Source organism: Pygoscelis adeliae, unplaced genomic scaffold (assembly GCF_000699105.1).
Source record: "Pygoscelis adeliae isolate BGI_AS28 unplaced genomic scaffold, ASM69910v1 Scaffold66, whole genome shotgun sequence".
NCBI lineage: Eukaryota > Metazoa > Chordata > Aves > Sphenisciformes > Spheniscidae > Pygoscelis > Pygoscelis adeliae.
In genome coordinates, this window is record NW_008825167.1 from 11,169,625 (window position 1) to 11,186,312 (window position 16,688).

The window sequence follows — 16,688 nt, forward strand, 5'->3', positions numbered from 1 at the left end:
AATTTTTTCTCCATTTGGAAAAATACAATTATGGAAATATTTTCAATTCTCTACTTGTAACAATAGGTGGCAGTAATGGTATCTACATTTGTCTGAATGGCCAGTGGTCTTTGGAAATACTGTATTTGTCAATTTTAGCTTAGAGAAATAGTTGTAGTAGATATTGTTATCCCAGTTTGAAGAAAATGACCTTTTTAAAAACAGGAATCTTATGCTAAGCCTTTCACATTTCTGGGTATATATAGACAGATAATAGTCGTCTTTGGCTAGGTTCAGCTCCTGAATTTGCATAGATGCTAAATTAAAGTAAAAATATTAAATACAGAATATTTCATTACATTGTTCTTCCTAAAGATCCAGTATGACTTTATCACAGAGGTAATTATATACTGCAATAGCCAGAAAAATAAGTGAAGATTCTTACATGCTATAAAACCTAGAAAGATTTGTCCAAAGGAGAACATGAACCTGTACTTTGCCTCCTCTGTGTTGCATTGCATAATGTCTCAGATACTGGGATTGGAAAGTACCACTGTGGCCATATAAACTGAGCTTTTACATAACAAAGCCCAGACTAGGTTATCCAGGATTCCTATTCCGGACACAGTGGTTCTTTTCCAAGTGAACATTAACCAACACAAAGAACTTACAGGCAATCTGATGGTTAGTTTTCATCTTGCCTGAAGGACTCAAAATAATGACAAATGTGCCACTTCCTTTGCTAAAGCTGCTTTCTAGAGCTAACACTAGACATGACTATACCCCTTGGACTTTCGTGTAGCTCTGAGGGGAACCTTGAACAACTATCAACACTGTGATGATGCTGAAACGTCACCACATTTCAAATAAAAAGACTTTTCAGCCAAATGCTTCTCCAGATCACATGGAGGAGTCATGCAGAATCACCTTGTAGCAGTAATTTGTTGATAATCTCACAGCTGACGACTCTAATCTTTTCTGTGTCATAGCGTCAAGTATTGCTGAGACCTTCTGTGCGTACGAGTACAAGGGTCATACCCCTGCATGTGAATCAGCTTTCAAGAACAGGTGACATCTCTGATAACCATGGGAAGTGCACGACTCATTAGATGCTAACCGGAGTGAGGCATTTGGAAAGAATTATCTGGTCCAGCAGGAAAGCATATACAGTGCAATGGTGATGCTTGTTTCTTCAGAGATAACATGTGAGAGCTTTTGGCTAGGAGTAAGGGGGAGAACGTACTCGGCATGTACTCTGCCAGCAATTGCACAAGTATCAATCTCATTCCAGTAAAAGGCATAGGTCCTCTTCCAATTTACACAGGCAGAAATCCATGTGTGAAACTAAATGAGAGAAGAAATTGATGACATTTGTCCTCTGCCTAAAGATAAATTAGGAGAGCATTGTTACTGATAAGCACATTTGGCTTTATCTGTTGTAAAAAGCTAGCATCAAAAGTGTGGTGTTTTGCAATGGCTGAAATTCATATAGCTGCTCCTTTGTTTTTCACTGCATGAAATACAGAATAGACCCATTCAAATGTATCACATCTCCAAGAGTTTGCCTAGCTTATCTGACAAACTCAAAAAGAAAATATACAGAATTCCAAACACACACATGTGCTTAAGTCAGCCACTGTTCATAGTGTATAATTACTGTATAATATCCCTAAAATTTGCTTTAAAAGCCCTACAAACTTCTACACATAATAGTTCATCAGACACCTGTTAGAACAGCAATATACACAATAATAATACCACTTTGCTTAACAACTGTTTCCTTCATCCATACCAAAGTGCAATTAATTACAGCCGATATGACTGGCAATTGAAGTACAGTACAGCATGGTGGACTTCATCTGCAGGCCAAGGAAGATGACAGCAACTTCCAAGGGTTTCAGGTTTTCAGCTAGTGCCTGGGCAGTCATCCCTTCAATGAAGTAGTGAAGCTTCCCATTAAGCACATTTTCTGCTGATCCAAGTTTCAGCAGTACAGTGTAGCGGGGAGAAGGGCTGTAGACCAGCAAGCAGAAAACAACCGTGCGATGCTGTGTTATTCACTCTGATCTGAAACCCCAAATGCTAGCATGACTGTCAGATTCCCCATCACCCTCACCACTGCCATCATCTCCTGCTGGCTCGTGCCCATGACATCAGGACCATAGGTATAAGTATTTGGGCCGTTATTCCTCAAATTGACTGCCTCAGACCCTGTAATATACACTACCAGGACATATCACAGAGAGGAGGCTGAATATGTTCCACAGTCAAGTGAGCTTTGATGTCCTGCATATCCTTCCTCTTCTGGGTGGTTTTATAGATTTGATATATGAAAAAGTGAGCTGCAATAGACCAGGCTGGGAAGTGCAGAGTCTATGCTTGAAAAGAAAATTGTATTTGGTAAATGATTAAAAAACCTACTGCTACTAATGATTAAAAAACTACTACTACTTGAAATGTCAGTAGAAGCTGGCAGGTCTTCTTGTGAAATCCACCAACAGATGGATTAATTCTTTGAAACTGAGGGGCAAATATCTGATTTCATGCTGTATTTGCTCCCTCCAACCAATCTTTGTTTTGAACAGAAATCTCATGATACTTTTCTACCTCCAGCCTCACCTATCCTGGAAAGAAATGTCATAAATTACTTCTAAGAATAACTTCAGATGCTTTTAAGAAGGAACATATACAAAAAAACTCTCTGAGCAATAAATATATGTATTCCTGGAGATTGCTGTTTAAGATAGATGAGACTTGACAGGATATATTTGACACAAACCACAACTCATATTCCAGTACACCACCTTTTTAAGAAGTCTCCCTATTCTAAGAGATGTCAACAACATATTGCTCAGAATAAAACAGCCAAGTATTCCGACTCCTCTTGATGAACCTGGATAAGGAATGAAAGATTGGCAATATTACTTGAGTCTACAGACTGTAGTAGCAACATCCTGGTTAAGATTACTAGGCAAGAATACAGTACTGGTGAAGGTGTATTTAAACTAGGCTCTGTGCAGAGAAACTGCTGTTACAGTAACTACTTGTACTGAAATTATTATAAGAATTATTCTTACTACTTATTCAACTGAAAATAAAGATGAGATTCAGCTCTCAGATTAAGATACTTGGATTAGGTTCTATTGTGAATTAGGCATCTATATTCCCATTTATAGTCAATGGATGTATAAACACAGTCACTGGAGTGTAAAGAGCCATTTAGATGACTAAATGTCTGGTTTTGGATGAGCTGAATAGCTTTTTAGATTCCATTGGCTGTGTTGACTAGGTGTCCACTTGCTTGGACAGCCAACTAAAAAAAAAAAATAGACTCCTACATTTAGATCTTGGTGAACTGTGGAATAAGTTTTTAAAAACATAAGAAATAACTTGCATGCTGTGTGGAATTATGAAAACAACTGGGGATGTTCTCGAATCAAGTTACTGTAATGTGTTATCACAGAAGTGCAGGCAGGTATTTAAGCTTCTTGCAGGAGTCACACTTCTGGCGCTCATTGTCTTGTTTGACATCACCTCACACCACGAAGAACTCAATCCTTCATACATGATAAATTGTGCTATAGTTAAAATAGCTTGCACACTTAAGAATTTTTTTATTTGGTGCCATCAAATAAAACATCCTCCTCATTTGTGGCATGAAAGCCTCTGAGATTCAGTATGGTCTTCTAGCTGGGTGAGGTTAAGAGGGGGATGTCTGAGGAAGGAACCCAGGGGTTCCTCGCTCCCCTCCAGACAGGTGGCCATCACAAGCCCAGTTGTCTGTGGCATCCAGGGAACCTGGAACTACCACACAGAGCTGGTTTTGTATAACTGGAGCCACATTTCATCTCAGGGAGATAAAATCTTGTCTGATGTAAGGAAACTGGTGACCAAGTATTTCTTAGGAGGGAAGAGCAGGCAATGACTGAGCACCACCATTCTTCCCATTAACTAAAGAGTTACACTAGTTTGATGTATATGTTCAGAAATCTAGCCAACTAAGGCTTAATAATTAAATTTCTCAGCTTTAGATCTTATATGCTATTCCTTTTTGACACTGTATCTTCCAAAAGCAAATATTAAACAATAATGATAGGATAAAAGACTGTTGGTTGGAAATGGACATCCTTACTTATATGCTTATAATTCTTAGTTTCAGCAGTAGAGGTACTCTGGGACTCAGGGAAATAAGCTGGTACTTTAATTAGTGTTCAACTCTCTATACATATGTAAGTGCATGCGTCTGCATCAGGGTCCATCTGTAGAGTGTTTCTGTGGCTGAGTAGGTTTGTCGAAGAGTTGAAGGTGCACCATCAGGGGAAAATTCTGCAGCATCTCAAATTAAGAGGCAAGCTGTGAGTCTCTGTAGATTTTAAAGGCAGAACTCTAGATAACTAATACATTTAATTAGCATAAAAGCTGAGAAATGCAGCATTCTGGCAATAGGTTTTCCACTCACCAAGTCTTGCTAAGTGACTATATTAGTAATTGTTATTGATTATTGACAATAGGTCAATTATTGTTTATTTACTAGCATTCAAAATAGACCTCTGACACTCGTTGAGTAGACCTATTGATCTGATATTTTTAAAGAGGACCATGCCTTAATTCTTGTAGCAACTTGAGAGAGCAACATAGCAAATCTAAGACTGCATTTCCCCAAATCAGCATCTTTTCTAGGAATACACAGAGAGATTAATTTTTATGCCAGTGTACTAATTCCTAACTGCAGAACTCTGAGCAAGGTTTTTCACAGCTGGTGAATAAAGCTGACCCCGACAATGACCAAGAGAGACATATTCAAAACCACTCAGCCTTCAGTAGGCCTTACCCCTCTGACCTGGAATTACTGGCATCGACCCCCTATTTCCCCTGTTACTGCACCCCCTGACTTCATGGTGCCTCTCTCCCACGTTCTCCACTCTCTCTGGTCACTCCTGATTTTGACTTGCAGGGGCTGCTTCTCTCCACAGCAGCTTTCCCTTGCCCGCACCTCACACCACACACTGCACTCCCCGGTCTCTTCTTCAGCCTTCCTAGTGCCTCTCTGGACATCTCCGCTGCACTTTTTGCAGGGAGATGATGACCTTTTTCTTCTTGGTACCCTCAAGTCCATCTATCTTACCACCAATTAATTATTTCTTGCTACTGGCTCTCCAAAATGTAGCTGTTCAGCTGGCTGAAAAATCAGCCATGTTCACTGAAGGTCCAAACTGTGAACTCCCGGGCCAGACATTCAGACCTCAGCATAAGACTGTCTGAGCAGTTTGTTTTTCTGACACTCTTAAAAAATTGATACCTTCTGTGCTGTTATTTTTCTTGTAGTGTTTGTTATCATTCATTAAGTCTTTTATCAGTCCAGTTCCATTGCACATCATTTGATGTTGAATGATAACAACTACAGAGAAAGATGAGATTTTAAGCAGTATTGGGTTTTACTGAAAACTAACAAAGTTTGAGGGCTGATTAAAGCCAGAGAAAAATACTGTTTGAACCTCAAAAGGCCTACAATCTGAACTAAACCTGACAGCAGAGTAGAGACAGTATCTGTGTATAGAAAGAGGGCCAAACTCATATTTATCTTCTAAAGTACCTGTGCTCATAATTAAACCCCCAAACCTAAAAAAAAAAAGTGTGAAATGTGCAATAAAAATATCACTGAAATAAACCGTGAAACTAAAACATGATTAGACATAAATATTCACTGTGAAAGGAAAAAAAAGTAAGAGAAGCTCCAGCCTTATATTGTTTTTTTCATTAGACTAGAAAGCCGCTCCTCTGCATTCAGAACAGCACAAAAGTTTCATGTGTATATCAAGATGAACAGATAAATGACTGAATAAAAACTGGTAGCCACTGGAGTGAGGTAATTTCTCATTCTTGTTAGTCTGACTATAAAGATGATTTTGCTCATCAGTGTAAAGAATGACCAAATTCACCAGAATCTAATTTAATAAGTTTTGGTTTATTAAAAGCGTACCATCTACCAAGTGCTGTTCCCACCTTGCAAGGTCCCAGTCTGGCACCATATTTTAAGGTCTTTCCCTGCCGACAGCAGTTCGGCATGTGCAAGAGCACCACAACTGCCACATTGCAGGCTTGCCTTGTCTCCTCTGCTGCAGGAAAGTGCAATTATCCCCACTGGGTCAGTAGGAAATTCCCTGAGGGACAGATGTAAGCCGTACACACACGTGTTGGGAGAAGCGGAGGCTCATCAGTAGGACTGTCTGTCATACAGAATCAAAGCTTTGAGCTGCTGTGCTTTCTCTGTAAAACCCATCCAGGAGAGTTCGGACAGGACTTCACAGAGGATATAGAAATGTTTGAAAATAACCTCGAGGGAATGCCCCGAGGAGCTCTCAAAAAAAGATATAGAGAACAAATGCAAGAGAAAACAAGTCGAGAAGGCAATTTCAGCAGAACAAAACTCATGGTAATCTGTACCTTAATTACAGTCAGTCCCTGCCCACCAGATGATTTGTTTTGAAAGATTAAACACTGTCAGATGATCAGTGTTACAACTCCCACTCTTTCTCATCCCTCCGTGTATCTGCTAAGTCAAAAATTGTACAAAGCAGACCACATCTCACCTGAAATATCAAAGCTGTACTGAAAGCTGCTGAATGCATTTCTAAGGCAAGAAGGAAGCTTGAGTTGCAATATCCTTTAATGAAATGCCCTCTACCACACCATGGACAATCTACTCAATTCCTGAGATAAAAAAGACTATTGCACTCACGAGGAAATAATGTAAATGTGCACTTTTTGCCTTAAGTCTTTGCTATTTTGCTATATATTAAAACAAAACTTACATTGTAAGGAATCTCCAAAGGAATGATAGAATACTCTATGTATGTATTGCTCATCCAAGCTGAAAAAATGTTGCAACCATTAAAGCAGAAGCAGGAGAAAGAAGCAATTCTCCATATGCTGCTATCGGTTTATACTTTGCTCAGCCTGAATTTTACAGTCCTTTTCCATATTCCCTCTCTCCATCTACATACTTTAATCAAAGATTTTAAATTTCTTCACTGACTACAAACAAAAAAATGACTCAAGCACATTGCATGCAAATCTGCCACTTCAGTGGAGAGAATATGCCTGCATACAGTCAGGACGTGAAATTTCCAAGATGAAAACATATCAGAATACTTTTAATATAACATTAACACCAAAGCTTTGGAAAAAAGGATCAATGTTATATCAGAGGGGGTTAGCTCTTGTTCTCTCCCCTATCAATTAAGACTTTACTCCATTGCTAATTTGATCTTGCTGGTCAGAGGAGCTTTCGTTCAGCCTCTCCTCCTCTCCCAGCTGGCATGGGGAGGTCGGGACAGCAGCACTACCCTGGGATGGCAGGTGGGGGGTGGAGGGTCACAAAACCGGGGTAAAACAGGCAGTGCCATATGAGGCAGGCAATTAATACTGTGGGTACTCTTATGCCTCTCTAGAAGGAGTGCCTAATCATTTTAATTACTTATTCAAAATTATTTAAATGTAATTATTAATACTCTTGATTATTATATTTAGAATTACAATGTCAACATGCTATTAATACAGTGGTCTTTGCTAGTATACATAAGTTGGGAGCAGATGCCTATACTAAAATCACTTGAAGCTTTAAAGCAACACCAAGAAATTTGTAACGGATTTCTGTGAAAGAAAGATGGCTCTGATAACACTCACACTGCATTGGCCACAAAGAAACTAGCAATTCTAAAGCAGAAAACTAGCATAAACCAGATCAGATTTGTGGATGGAGACCTGAGATAATCTTGAATATAGAGCTCTGCTTCAATTCTGTCAGCATCTTCAGCTTCAGTGTCTGAATCTCTGAAAATTATTCATGATCAAAATTTCAATACTGAGGAGTGGGGGAAGGAAGGAAACCATTTAATTTCATTATCCCTCAATAGGGTGATAAATTGTGGAGACAAGGGACGTGTAGCTTTTTAATACTTATCATGTGCCCTGAAGACTGCTTGTATGAGTCTTTCTCTTTCTAAAAGGTAGGTTAATGTAAAGGGATTATTAAAGAAAACCAGAAGGAGGGGGAAAAACAGTAACACAGACAGATTGACGGCAGCTGATTTAGGTGGGGGTGCACTCTGCAGAAACTAGAAGCAATTCATAGAAGCAAGTCACAATCCCAGAACAAACATAAGAATGGGCTTTAAGAAAGCCCTCTGGAAGACAGACGTAGATGAAAAAGCCAAACCAACAGTGTACTCCCTGCCACAGTGACTAGAAAGTGGGAAACGCAGAACATTTGGCAAATTGGTGTATAATATCTACATGGAGTTTACATGTTCCCTTTGAGCACACTCCACAGAAAAGTGAGTGCTGAGCCCAGGCATCAGTGGACCTGCTGGCGTCTCCAGGATGCTGGCTATCACACTCACTGCAGCAGCAAGCTCTATGGCAGTGTAATTCCCTAGTAGCTTTTTGTTGCCCATTTTCAAAAAGATTTGTACCTCCAGACATGACAGAGAGTCTGAATTTGCCTGGGTCTCAGTTTCTCTACACAGTCTCCTGTTCCTGTGTACTTAGCCATTAACAGCATGAAGTGCTGCGTCCTTCTGTGGAAATGCTCCAAGGGAGCTGTGTTTTCCGGCAGTGAGGAGTATGGAGCTACAACTAGTAGGAGCAAGTTGGACACGTGTAAGTCCGCAATGCCCTAGTGATGGTATTGTGATTTTAGAGTTTTAGAAAAAACAATATTTTTTTCATGTTTATTTTGTTGGTTGCAGCTAAATGACAGTGAGGTGAGAAAGGATTCAGGAAAACATTTAAATCAGTGTGTAAAAATTAGAATTCAGATAAAATTGTTTGAAATTCTTTCTAGTTACATTATAGAAGAATTAGTAAGAATTAATACATAACTTTTTCTTCTAGATGGATGTTGTACACTCTATGTCTAGATCATATCTGCGCTTGTCTGGGTGTCTGTTTTTAAACAGAGAAACAAGCAATAAGAAAACCAACTACAATCACAGAACTAATTTTTTTTAGTGAAGGACACTTGTTCTTTAGAGCTGTATACAGCACAAACAAACACTTAGGATGGGGTCAATCTAGGTTATCTTTGGCCACTGGAAGTTTGTCACCTAATGCAAGATAGTTGGCCAAACTCAGTCTGCAGTTCAGATCTTCCCTCTCCTAACGTTGACTGGACGCCTAAATCTTAAATGATGTAGGGCTTGTGAGATGACTTTTCCTTGGCTAAACAAAATATTTCACGTAAGCACATTCTTACAATTTTGCAATAATGAGAAGAAGGAGGATGAAAGAAAGGGCCAAGCATCAACTTCATCTACTCACTTGAAAACTGTAAGGAACCGAGCAATCCCCTGCTGACTGCAACAAGGATCCCTCAGCAATGGGGTATAAAAGGAGTGAGGGTGTGGCAGGTGTCTTCTGGTATTTCACATGAGTGATGAAGGGAGAGCACACTATGCCCACAATAAAAGATTATATCAGTGCCAGTGGCAGGACTGGAGCACCCAATGGAGCATCACGCATCTCAGAGTGGTCCCTGTGTCTCTTCCCCAATACAGGCAGTTTTACTTCATTAGTAATCTAGTCTCTGGGTATTGAAATGTCAGCGTGTTTCCAAACCAACTTCATTTATTTGCAGTATGTCATCTGGTACATCAAATAACTTTCTCTTTTACTATTGCCAAACAGAACTAAAATTAATTTGTTCTTGTAGGTAGAGAACTAATTCAAAAGTTGAAAGGCTTGTTCTCTGCATATTCATATCTTGTGATATCTAATTCTTTTTTTAAGGACACAACTGAAATTTAAATACCTTTCGTGCCTAGAATTTGTGAATCACTTTCTTTTTGATCAGTGCTGGTTCATAAACATTCAGCAGGTTTTCTGTGCTTTGTGGTTTGCATAGTGTTTCTTTTTTGGTTGGTTTTGATATGGTTTCTAATTTGCTTCTCTTACATAACTCATTGCTCATTTCCTGCAATTTGTCCTTGGAAATAATGTGGGCTTGCACTTGTTTAAAGAACATAATACAAAGACATGGAGGAGACATGGGAAGGCAAATTAAGAAAATTCAGTGGACAGGCCTCTTGACCTGTCATGATCTTTGGTAGTGCTTATGAATAGTCGTCACATTACGGTTATTTTTTTTCCAATTTCATCTACTTCAGACTCTACTACATTTTCTTCTTCATCTGCACATGCCTAACAGCAAGAAAAAGATTACTGAAATCCATAAGGAACTGTGTCCTTTTAATGTGGCCTGGTAAACATCAGGTTGGCACTATTCTACCTATGACGTCTGTGAGAAACGATAAAGGGCAAATTCTCCATTTTCAAAAAATTTCAAAACCTATTTACTGCTTACATACTAAATGGACAGTGTTATAAAGGGAACATTTTAAAATAGAGTTCGTTCTTTTGGTGTATGGTGTCACAAGTGAGGCTGGGAAGGCCCATTTTTAAGAAGAGTCTAATCATTTAAACCTATTATCTTATTTCACCAGACTGCTGGTGAAATGGAAATGAACAAACAGGAATCTCCTACACCACAGCCCAGCTTAGCAGTGCTGAACAAAGAGTACATCCCGTCTACCTGGTAGCAGCAAGACACTCTTACTCTGCAGTGGATCAGCTGGCAGAGGAAAATGTAATGCTCGATTTGTCACCATTTTCCATTAGCTTTTGCCCACCCTGCACTGCTGCTGAGTAGCTGTTCGGAGCTGGAATAACTCCTGGTGTTACTCTCCACTGGAAGCGGAACTTGTGGGATTGGAAAACAGAGTGGTGATCACAGTAGCCACACAACACAGACCTGCCAAGCTGGACCGATTCCAGTCGTATTGTGCTTCAACGAAAAATTTATATTTATGCTTATGTACACATACACACACAAATGGTTTTGCATTAGAAAAACCCACTGAAATAAAAAAGCCCTGGGCATGCAGATCAAACAGCTAGTCCAGTATCCTAAAATTGTTCTGGAAGGTTACTGCAATTTCCTTTCCAGACATCTGCCTCATCCAGCCTCCTTTCTGAGCAGATGAAAACCAATGGAGCCAAACGATGATGAAAAGTTGTAAGGGCAATGCAGTTAACACTTGCCCCCTTTAGAAAGAGAAAATGTGATTTTATCAGCACGAGCATGTTACTTGGGCAGCAGCTGCAGCACTGCAGGGCCAGCGCTGCTCCAAGCCAAAGCTCTAGCTGCAAGACCATACTGGGAGAGACAACGCGGGAGATGCTGCTAGAACAAGCTGAATGAAAATGGGCAGCCTACTTTGGTGAGGAAGCAGGTGGTTTTATTGAAATGTATGAACAACAACATTTGTGAAAGGGGGAAGTTGAGTTACTCATGGCTGAAATAAGTTTATTCAGCCTTTGATGGGAAAACTTTTGTCCAACACATTATTCACTGGTATTATACAAGCAGTACTTGATGTCCACTAATACAGAATGCCAGATTCTATCCAACATTAGAGAATGAATGAGAGCGTCCATGTGAATTGTCAGAAGCCTTTCTCTGCATACTGGATCCAAGGGTCTATAATAAACACCGGTCATCCAACTTTTAAAGAATTATTTTTTCATTTAAGAAATGTAGATAAAATATTATTACAGCAGGACTGTGAAGAAATAGGGGTTTGTGATGCAGCCATTACCTGTGACCAACAACGTAGAGATATCTCAGTATAAAGTTAGCTGTTGTGTAAGTTAAGTGAAAAGTTTGCCCAGAATAGTCTTCAGATCATAGCTTGAAACTTACAGTTCTTCTTTTTAAAGTGTTAATAATTCTGGCTGAAAATCTATGTAAATGCAAACATTTACAATAGAGCTGCAAGTGAGACACACAGTGCAGCATTCATTATTGTGCCATAATAAATAAAACTACTATTGCAGGATTGTGCATGACAAATATGGATTTATATACATGGATGTGATTAATAAAAATGACAAGTTTTATAAGCACACCAGAACAGTAGTGGGGTTTACACTATTTATGGTTAAAGTTGCCCCTGCAAAAACAATACTTCTATTGCTGAAAAGATTGTCACATTCAAAGTACACAACACTAACCACATCAGCCAATACAGAAGCATTGTATGGTATCTCCAAGGGGAACTGGCATAGCACCGATCTGGGCACTTCTACATATGTTCATACATGCCTGATTTTTCCTGTTCCCTTCATTACCACTTCCTTTTACAGTAAACTCCTGGGGCTGTGGGTTAATCTTGAAAAAAACATTCTGTCATGTTGCTGGATGCAATAGTAATGGAAACCTGAACACATTTCATACACATCTGTAAATATTGAGGAGGAGTTAAGTTCCTGACTCACACATCATATATTCAGCTCTTTATAATACTGCAATTTGAAAATCCACCTACCCAGTCTGATGAATCATTCAACTGTTCTTTCTTTGTAGCACACACAAAATTTAGTAGGGGGCTCTCTCAATGACTCTGTGACTCACTAACCTTTTTTTTTCCCTTTTGCTGCCAGTGTACTGATTAAAAAGTGAAAGATCTAATAGAGTTTTGTAGGTTAGCGTGTGAATGCTGACTGGAAGGACTTGGTCATAATGATATTGCTGAGGTCTGCTACCACAAAGTATAGGCACCAACCAGCTCATTGGTTTAATCTCTGACCGAGATGGTGTGTTTGCAACGGTAAAGTAATCGTTACACATCTCCTCACTGTGCATCATTGCTGGCTCAGCTCCTTAGCCAATTTAAATGAGCGTTGCGCTCTTGACACCAGCCATGCTACAGAGATTTATGGCAGCTGAAGACTGTCCCACAGAGTGCTGTTCCATGTGGCGGCAAGGCAGAGGCAGAATGTGCTGGGACTCTCCTGGCTAAATAACGTGTTCACTGGCATATGGATCATTTGGGATTTTACGGTAATTGGTGGGAATATGAGAGACAAAAGGCTCCTCGTGCCACAGTTGGGTTATTGGGCAGTAAACAGTGAAGTGGGAGAGCCATGCTCAGATCTCAGGTCTGCCAGCTTCAAAATAAACATCTCTTTTATAGCACAGCGGAGTTCTGAACCAGATCCTTTATATCCTAAACAATAATCCTAGCTAACCAGCCAGTGAGACCCGACTCCGTGTGGTTTTGTGAAAACTTTCAGTGCAGAGTGAAAGCAAAAACCAAATCCCAGAACTCGCCCCCAAATGGAGCCAACAACTAGCTCCAGACCCCTACGCCTTCCCCTGCCTTGGTGCAAATTAAAAAGTGTTGAAGTCAGTGGTGTTACTCTATACTACAACCAGTGCAAAAGAGAAAATTAAGTCAAATCAAGTGTTTACTAGTCATGATTAAGTAATACAGAAGAGAACAAAGTGTCTTGCCCAATTTCACAGTTGGACCATGGCAATGCAGATACTGTCACAAAAAGCTATAAACCACCACAATGACTTCAATCCAGTCCTTCATTCTCTCAAGACATCTGCCACCTTTCACAGACTTTTCTGTGAAACACTTTTAAGTTGCAGGCTTGCAGCAAAATACAAATTTTGATTACAAACTGGATTCTCTCGTGAATGTTTTGACAGCCTATTTGCATAACATGTCTCGTCATTAAAATGAGGGTGAGCAAAACGCTCATCAACTTGTTTTTCACCAAGAACATTCCTTAAGGCATAGAAACAAAGGTCAGCCAAAATTCTGAGCCTCACTTTTAAAATATTCACTGAGAAAGGAAAACGTATGCAAAATACATGGAAATGTACTAAAATAATAACAGTGTGCTAAAGATACAAAATTTCAGAAATTGCTTGCAACATTTGTGGGAGTTTTAATTGCAAGCAAAACTACTGTTGCAATGTTTACTTGAATTTTGTCTTGCACAGTTTCAGTAATACAGAACACCCATCTACCACTGCACCTCAGATCAGAGAGATTTTGTACAGACCCTCCCTCTTCAGAAAGTCAGATCATACTTTTCTATTGGTTCTTTATTGCAATATGATGAGGCAGCTCTGGTAGGTGGATGGGATTAAAACTCTCAATTAATATATTTGGAGGAATTTATTTATACTGGACACTGGATGATCTATGGTACAGCTTATTTTAGTTTGGTCTCTGAAACTCACATCCAGCTTCAGTAACACACAAAACTAATTATTTTTGTATTCAGACCACTGTAACTCAGGGAGGAATATCCTGAATGTAGCCAAAAAAGAGTAAAATAGAGGCTCAAGCCCATCATTTTATAATTTCACAGTTGCTGTGTTAACATAAAAAGAGAAGTTATCCCGCTGCTTCAGTTAAATGCCAAATTGTTTAAGGAAAACAAACAAACTCTGATATTTAACACCTTTTTTGGCATGAATGCTATGACTGCCCGCTCTAAGGCAGTAAAAATAATAGATTGTTGTAATCTAAGAAGTGCAAAAGGATGCTCCATCTATCACTGTTTCAATTTATTTCTACTATTTCTCTTATTTTCCCACCTCTCTTCCTCCTTCTGACCTTCATGCAGATTCTGCAAGTAAACAAATTATTCTCAGCCTTTGGTTTTGTGACTTTTCCCTTATGCTGCTGTATGAAGTTGTTGTACTGGATTACAACATTTTTGTCTTCAGGAACACTGGGGCACTGGAGAACTAAAAATAAATTAAAAGCAGCCAGGAGGTTGTTATGGGTCATATTTAGTGTTTAAAGACCATAGTAAGATACATGCATCATCGTATGAGATAAAAACAAGAAAAGGGTAGATTGAGAAGGATATGGAGCTACTGAATGGCTGAGGGCAGAAAGAAAACACTTGAAAAAACCTTTTCAGAGGCAAATTCCACCCATGGATAACAATGAAAACTTTTCAGAGGTTTTGAATAAACAGAACCATGTAATCAGGTATGTGATTAAATTCCTCTGCTATGCCAGAAGAAAGCAGCCCATCCCTCAAATGAAGTTCACTCACCTGTGAATGATGTGGTATCTTTGCAAATAATCCAGGGAAAGTGCCAGCTCACAAATGTACAGCTTAACAGTTCCTTCATTAAAGTGGACGTTCTGCTGCAAATGGTAACGTAGATCGCCTCCGAGTAAGAGATCAACCACCATGAACATGTCTTCTTCATCTTGAAAGGAATACCTGGAAGACAGAGTTACAGCTGAGATCTCAGGGTCAGTGATGCAGCCACAGCTGTGCCCCGGGGTAGCTCTCCATAAGTAGATATGTTCATGGCAAGTCCATGATTTGCTGAAAACTCATACACTGATTTTTCACCTCTCTGGTCCAATCCTGAGACCAGACTTTGATTGTGGTGGGACTCTCTGCATATTCAAGGCAAGCAGAGCTTGAACTGCTGCTGTGCTATTACCTTGTTTTAACCATAGATTAACACCTGACTGTTGATAAAACAGTATTTAAAATACCTTCCAGGTTTTTACATTTTTAAATAACCTTATACTCATTCAGTTGACAAAATGGCTTGCTAAATAGCAATGATAAAACAGAAGGCCTTGAAACACACTTGGTATTCACACACGTACAACTGTAGCTCAGTGCCTATGCAAAGTATCCTGGCAGGATCGAGAGCTGCTGTCCCGGGGGTATTTTCCAGATTCAGTAAATATATGCAATGTCCTATTAGCTGAGCATTTTCTATAGCTTGCAGTGTAGCTCCAAATTCAATAAGAAATAAAACTGTAATTTTACTGCCTAACAATACATGTTTTTTCAGTCTGCAACTTATATCTTATAAAATGACAGTCTTCATGGTTACTGACTGAATTCTTCTGGACCCCTTCCCAGAACTGCCTGTTGAATACTCTGAGGACCAAACTCTGATCTGATTTAAATCCTGTAAATCCAAAGGTGTAGCCAGCCAATGTATAGTGTATATACAGTGCTTGGGCAAGCAGGAATTTCCATGTGTTTCTACTTACCTTGGCTATGCTGCCATTGCTCTGTTTATTTCTGATCTGAGTAAACTGTCAGAAACTCTGTGGTTTTCATTTCTGAATGCAACTGTCGAAGAGACAATATTTTCACTTTCCCAAATGGGGAATGGTGAATACCTTATTTCTAATATGAAGTCACTCTTCTCTTAGAAATTGTTTTGGAATTAATTTTGACGTGAAGTTATATTAGCTTATACCAGTTGTGGATATGAACTGCTGAGAGGTGATCCGCAATGATAGTGCCTCTTCCATCACCTTTTCTCCCATGAGGTGTGTAATATATGTTGGCTACAGATGTGATTCAGTTCTCCTGAACTGTAAAATATATGCTAAGGAAAAGAAAAAGAGTGGGCTTCCAGAAAACCTGTGCCCACCCTCCCCCCAAAGGCAGAAAAGTCTATATTAGATTATTTTAATTGACAGTTACGTTCAGTTTCACTTTCATTCCCAGGCTTGCACTTTCTGAAATGAGGCACTGCTTAGGGGTTGTCACAGATGGTTTGTTTTGAATTTAAATGCTTTTTATTCTTTCCAAACACAGTTCTGAGAAGCGCGTGTCTCTAGGTACTGTGCTCTTCTCTTGCATTTCTGTATGCCTGCCAAATGCCAGGAGGGGAAAGCCATTTTATTTGCATTAAGCTTACTTCTCAGTAAGTCAAATCACTGAAGCAAAATAATAAAGTAGGTGTCACATGGTGTCTGCTCACCTCCAGAGACTCAGAATTTCATAATACACACGTTAAAAAAAAGAAGGCTTCAATTATATTCAAATTACTCTGAATGCTGTGCATTACT

General features: G+C 39.4%; 1 protein-coding gene across 1 annotated transcript in view; it reads right to left on the reverse strand.

The window, feature by feature from the left end:
* STK32B (serine/threonine kinase 32B) overlaps nucleotides 1-16,688 on the reverse strand; it is a 171,790-nt gene that overhangs the window by 72,068 nt on the left and 83,034 nt on the right. Inside the window, exon 4 of the mRNA XM_009328893.1 lies at nucleotides 14,908-15,081. Within this exon, the coding sequence (XP_009327168.1) occupies nucleotides 14,908-15,081 (174 nt within the window). The remainder of the gene's footprint in view (nucleotides 1-14,907; nucleotides 15,082-16,688) is intronic.